Genomic DNA, 6,919 nt, shown 5'->3' on the forward strand with positions numbered 1-6,919 from the left:
GTTTATAAATACCCTTGGATTGCTCCTATCAGCATCTCTCTGTAATTTAGTTTTAATTGCTGTCGATCGTTATGTGGCTGTGTGTTGTCCTTTACAGTACCCACAGAAAATAACCACCACTAAAACTTTAATGAGCATCATTCTCTGCTGGTTATGTTCCTTAGCTTACAACACTGCCATTGTAACTAACAACGGATATTTTGACACTTTTCACAAAACAGAAGTGTGCTATGGAGAGTGCCCTTATATGATGAGTATTGCTTGGAGAGCCAGTGACCTGATCTTGTCCTTTGCGTCTCCCTGTATTGTGATCATAATGTTATATTTAAGAATATTCTATGTGGCACAACGGCAAGTGAAAATTATAAATGTACTCTTAAAGACTGGGAAAAGAATAATGGAGGACACTTTAAAAAAGAAATCGGAGAGCAAGGCTGCTCTGACATTAGGAATAATTGTGACAGTTCACCTGCTTTGCTGGATTCCATTTTATATTCTTTCTTTAACAGGAAGCACAGTCAACACTGCAGTCATGTCAAATTTTCTAACATGGACCTTGTATATTAACTCAGGTCTGAATCCCATTGTCTATGCTTTATTTTACCCCTGGTTTAAAAAGGCAGTTAAATATATCATAACTCTTAGATTATGTAAGCCAGCATCCTCTTATGTGGATATTTTCAAAGATTACCATTAATAATTCCTGTGAATGGCAGTACTGCAGATTCGAGGCAACACTTTATGAGCAAATTAACAAATGATGTTTGGAATAGCACTGTATGTGTTTCACATTATTTTTCTGAGAAGAAGTTTAAAGGTTCTGTCTAGTTTATGTAATGTGGAGTTAATGTAACACGATTCAACAAATACATATTTTCCATTTCATTTTTCATAAAAACATTTAAACAAGAAACTTAGAAATGTGTCAAGAGTTGTCAGTTATAGCTTCCTAAATGTCTCCCGATCTAATTCTAAATCTGTTTATGCTGTAATATAAATAAAAAATAAATATTTTTTGTGCCTAAAATGAGTATCAAATTTGCACAAATATGCATTTCAACCGAAAGACAAGACAATTTAAAAATAATGCAAAATTGAAAAAGCTTTTTATTGAAAAAGGTTTTAAAATCAACACATTTTTATGAGAAAAAAATTATGAGTTGAATAAATGTAGTTATTATATTTGATGAGTTGCATTATTATACATTTGTATTAATATTTAACTTTTTATAAATTACAAGCACCATTGTCTTGATTACTGACACATTTTATCATAATGAATCTCTAAACATCTAAATAATTTTTCAATATAACCAGAGTTCCCCATAGACATACACTATTTTGTGGAGGCACTTCTGGTAATTTTTAACTTAACTTTTTAATATTCATTACCATTTTTGATACCACAAGGAAAAAACTGCCACAACTAGTTTTTTTTTTTTATAAATATAACAAGACTAGAACATGACTAAGAGGTATATTTTTACATTAAAGAAAACCTCTTGAGGTGGTAAAACACAAGAGAAAAATGTATGGATTTGCACATTTATTTCAACTTTTCTATTATTATAATTTTTCTTGTTTTTACCCAAAATAGAATGACGTGAGCTTCATTCATACTGGAAGCCCAAATATGCCTCACAGATGTAATAGAACATTCCAGGAAATCCCTTAAATGGACAAAGGCATCCAGCTATCAATAAAAAGATGATAGAAATTGTATAACTGACCGAATATGAAGACAATAATTACACAACCGTAGCAATATAAGAATAAAGTCTATTGATTAATTGCCAATTTGCAAAGCCTTTATCACAGTATAGGACACAATAAAATAATGATTTTACTATAAGAAGCCACATCAGATCACAAAAGGAAATTATTTCAAACACATGACTGACATTAAGTGAGTCAGAAGCAAAAATGTTATTAAATGTGTATTTTGTTGGACAACATGCAGTGTGCATGAACTCGCTGTCAGAGAGACAGCTGGTAGTATTGATATAGAAACTGCTGAAAGTGTACTAAAACTTTTATATATTTCAGTATTGATATTTATCAAAAAATCTATATTTTTGACAAAACTACAGGTGATTGTGTTCATGTAACTAACTATTTGTGAAGTCCTAGTAAACTTGGTCAGCTGTCTTTTGAGTCAATAACATCTGTGACTGATAATGTTTCCATGAGAATTACACAGAGGAATGCATATTGAGAAAAACCTGTATGTTTTAATTAGTTTGCCGTCATGTGAGAGAGACATGGTGAGCCAGTCAACATGTCAACTTCAGCTTCACACTGGAATAAGATTTTACCTTTTTAAATAGTAAAATAGAAATTTATCAGGAAAAGGAAAATCTATTTGTGGTGGTCAATGATGATTTTAGCACCAATAGCCTAAATGAGAAAAATTGACAACATTATTATTTATTTTTTCAAAAAGAATCATGTGAAGTATACAAAAATATTTAAATGATTTATTGACAAACATAATATTAAAGAGAATTCCCAAAAATTATATTAAATTTTTTTTTTATAAAACAATAGCTGTCAGGATACATGCACGGAAAGCGAGGTAAGTGAGTTCAAACACAACTTTATTCCTTTTTCTAAGTCAATAGAGTGCAAGGTGAGTTTTCCATGAATTCAAGTTAATATGCTGCCAAGATCACTCAGTTCGGAATGAACAGCAGGAAAACCAGTCACTACAGGAATATTGCAATCTCACAGTCTCGGATCATTTAATCGCTTTCTTTCTGTTTCATGTGAATGGCAGCAATTGGCTTGGATGGGACTTTAGTGAACTCTGGTGAACTCGGGACCACGGACGTCAGGAAACAGATCTGGACACAGCAGAACAGCAACACAAAGGTTAGATATATACAGATTAGTACGTTACGTCAGGATTTCTCAGAGGAATCAGAGACTCAGGGGACAACGGGTTCCTGTTGGAGGCTTGACAACAACTGAAGTTACTGAGGGATTCTTATGTGTTGATAGATGAAGCAGTTGATATAGAACAGATGCAGGTGATTAGTAATCTGGAGAGAGTGATCTCTGTGTGGTGGATGGTACTGCGCTTGATTGGTCCCTGACAATAGCTCTGTTCCAAAACCTAGTAAGCTGCTTTTAGAACTTTGTTCTGACCCCAAGCATTATCATAGATTCCAGCATGTGCATATTAAAAGTAAATTGTGTGCTGCGCTAATCACTCCGCCCAAGTAATGTTAGCTGTGCTCCTACGCCTAGTAAGAATATAGTTCCCAGTATTTATACGATTAAAAATGGTCTCTGTCTCATATAGCATTGTTATTTGTACACTAAGCTAGGCTAGGTGGGTGAGTCAAATAACACTAACAGAAAGCAAAGAAATGAAAAAGGTATGTATGGACTTATCTAACTCTGGGGGATACTGTGAATAAGCTAAAGTCCCAAAAAGTCGGAGTGTTCCTTTAAATGACCATGGTGTTGGAGTGTATGACTTGCCAGCAAACTCACCAGACCTGAACCCTATAGAGAATCTATGGGGTATTGTCAAGAAGAGAATGAGAAACAAGAGACCAAAAAATGTAGATGAGCTGAAGGCCACTGTCAAAGAAACCTGGGCTTCCATACCACCTCAGCAGTGCCACAAACTGATCACCTCCATGCCACGCTGAATTGAGGCAGTAATTAAAGCTAAATGAGCCCCCTAACAAGTATAGAGTACATGTACAGTAAATTAACATACTTTCCAGAAGGCCACTAATTCACAAAAAAAAAAAAATCTTATATATATATATATATATTTTTTTTTTTTTGGTCTTATCAAGTCTTCTAATTTGTTGAGATTTTTGTTAAATGTAAGCCATCTCTCTCCAAGAGCAATCCCGGAGAGTCATTTGTGCAGATTCACATGAGTGTACTGGCGAAATATATGGTCGATTGAGAGCGAACAATGCCGACGGAACAGCTCGGAAAGCACTTACAGAATTACAGTGGATGTGAACTAAAAGCGCCGACCATTGTTTCACATCCTCCACCGAGAAAACTCAGACACCGGTATATATAGCAATACTACCAAACAACTGCAAACATTCACCACGACGCCAGAGCAATGGAAACGATCGAGTGTGCATCTTGAAAGGAATTTGAGAAATTTTTAGGTCATTATATATGCCATCTTTTTCTATATGTTTTCATTTAATATAAGTACTCTTCCTAAAATCATCTCTCTTTTTTATAAGATGGAGGGGGCGGGGAACAATGTCAGATGTCAGAATTTCAGATTGAGCCATAGATGGGTTGGCCAGTCTGATCCAAACACTATAAATGAAAACGACAGTAAGGAGAACAGAACAAACTCCTAAGAGGAGGAGACTCACTCATGGCCTATGAGACAGAGGATCACGAGACTCAATACTGCTTTCCTGGAATCAACTCATCATGTACCAAGGGAAAACGCTCCAGACATGAATACAATGTTTTATATGTGTTTTTCTCATTGCTGTCAGCACTAACTGTGTTTCTGAATCTGCTGGTGATCATCTCAATCTCTCACTTCAAGAAACTTCACACTCCAACCAACCTGGTCATTCTCTCTCTGGCTGTTTCCGACATGCTTATTGGACTTATTGTCATACCTATAGAGGCCATCAAGTTGATTGAGACTTGCTGGTACTTCAGAGACACTTTCTGTAGACTGTTTATGTTAATCATGGGACTGCTCCTCTCAACGTCTCTAAGTAATTTAGTTTTAATAGCCATTGATCGTTTTGTGGCTGTGTGTCACCCTTTACAGTACCCACAGAAAATATCCATTACTAGAATGTTAATTGTTATCTGTCTTTGCTGGTTTTTTTCTTTGGCTTATAATATTGCAATTGCAATAAGTTTCTCACACAGAGCAGATGTGTGTTATGGTGAATGTATTATTATGCTTACATTTAAATGGAGGGTAATTGATTTAATATTTTGGTTCCTGTTTCCCTGTACCTTGATCATGACTTTATATTTAAAGATATTTTATGTTGCACAAAAGCAGGTGAAAGTCATAAACTCTCTAATGAAGAGAGGTAAATGTGTAATGGAAGGTTCAGTAAGGAGGAAATCTGAGAGCAAAGCTGCTCTGACATTAGGAATCAATGTGGCAGTTCATCTGCTTTGCTGGATTCCATACTATATCTTGACTCTAACTGAAAACACAGCAATCCCACCCAACATACTCTATTGTCTAGTATGGCTCTTATATGTTAACTCATGTCTGAATCCTCTTATCTATGCTTTATTTTACCCCTGGTTTAGAAAATCAATTAAATACATCTTAACTTTTAGAATATTTCAGCCAGCATCCTCTCGGGTCGATATTTTTACAAATTATCATTCATGATATTTTCAACACTTTTTGTGCTTCAAACCAGTAAAGCTATCCCTTATGAAGTACACTATTTATTGTCATTTAGAATGCATTTGAGATTATTTTAAAATAGACAATCCATAATAAATCTATGTCTCAAATAAATAAATGTATTGTTTACTTGAATTCTTCTGTCTAACTGTGACATTTCAGCCAAAGGGAGAAATTTAAACAGCAACACTGCCTCACATGTTGTGTTATTAGAACATTGATTTTTAACAATATTTTTCAAATTTCAATTTCTCTTTGGGTGTATAGAATAAGACTTTGGGTGAAACTTTGGAGAAGCTTAGAGGTTGGCTGATTAGAACTGGGGATATTTCAAAAAGAGATTTAAAAGATGCTAAAATAACAATAAAAATTTGATTAAACAAATATTTTAATTTATTAATTTTAATTATTTTTTAATTATAACCTTCATGAGAAACACCTGCATACTGCATGTAATAATAATTCTGCATTAAAATCTTCTCTGGCCATCTGCCAAGAGGGCTTTTAATAAATTGAAAGAGCAAAAGAGATTACTAGATGCTACACACTTAAAATGTTGGGTTAAAAATAAGCCAACCTGTAACCCAACTATGGGTTGGTATAGCACCTTCCCATCTGTGGGTTATTTCAACCAAACCCATTGGGTTAAAATCCAGTTGGGTTAAAAGTTACCCAACAGTTGAGTTAATAATTTCTATTAATTAACATCAGTATTTTTATTAAAAATGACTTAATACAACCATATTTTGAAACTACTTTGTTGTTAATTACAGATTTTATTTTAATATGCAAATAAAACATTTACAAATATATTTTACAATATTTTATTTAATTGTACAAGAATGTGTAAAAATACAACTGACATTTTCAAATGTGACAATTCATATTCATATCAAAACACACACACGTGCAAATACAGTTCACAGATGTGCCCTAATGGTTAGAGAGTTGGACCTGTAACCCGAAGGTCACAGGTTTGAGTCTCTGTGCTGGCAGATGGAGGGAGTGAATGAACAGTCCTCTCTTCCTCCCTCAATAACCATGACTGAAGTGCCCTAGAGCAAGGCACTGAACGCCCAGTTGCTCCCCGGGTGCTGGATATAGCTGCCCACTACTCCAGTTGTGTGTTCACACCATGGTGTGTTCACTTCTCAGTGCTGTGTGTGTGCACTTGGATGGGTTAAATGCAGAGAACCAGTTCCGAATATGGGTTACCATAATTGGCAAATATTACGACTTTCAAATAAAATGAACATACCATATAATAATAAAACAAAAAATAATCATAAAATCAAGGAATAATACTAAAAAATATACCAGCTGCTGGACCTACTGATGGTTTTTTACTGATTACTAAATACAAGGTTTTTAAGGAGGAGACAGTGTGCAGAAGAAACTATTAAAGACTGTGTGTTCCATCGCCTCCGTGTTTAAGATAATAAAAAAAAGATGTCACCAAGCACCAGGACATGTGGATTCCGGCTTGTCTGGTGATTCAAGTACAGCACTAATTAGTGCCAACCTTAAAATAAT

At 34.6% G+C, this 6,919-nt stretch overlaps 1 protein-coding gene across 1 annotated transcript; it reads left to right on the forward strand.

Annotated features, from left to right (window-relative positions):
* The first annotated feature begins 4,366 nt into the window (after positions 1-4,366).
* On the forward strand, positions 4,367-5,368 carry LOC113053925 (trace amine-associated receptor 9-like). Its single transcript, XM_026219089.1, has 2 exons — positions 4,367-4,901; positions 5,073-5,368. The coding sequence occupies exons 1-2, from the start codon at positions 4,367-4,369 to the stop codon at positions 5,366-5,368; spliced, it is 831 nt and encodes a 276-aa protein (XP_026074874.1).
* The last annotated feature ends 1,551 nt before the right edge of the window (positions 5,369-6,919 follow it).

The sequence above is a fragment of the Carassius auratus genome, chromosome 35 (genome assembly GCF_003368295.1).
Source record: "Carassius auratus strain Wakin chromosome 35, ASM336829v1, whole genome shotgun sequence".
Classification (NCBI taxonomy): domain Eukaryota; kingdom Metazoa; phylum Chordata; class Actinopteri; order Cypriniformes; family Cyprinidae; genus Carassius; species Carassius auratus.

Excerpts from the sequence above, each read along its gene's own strand:
- LOC113053925 (XM_026219089.1), top strand. The coding sequence starts at position 4,367 with ATGGCCTATGAGACAGAGGATCACGAGACTCAATACTGCTTTCCTGGA. Across the intron at positions 4,902-5,072 it reads CAGAGCAGATGTGTGTTATG|GTTCAGTAAGGAGGAAATCT; the intron begins GTGAATGTATTA and ends GTGTAATGGAAG.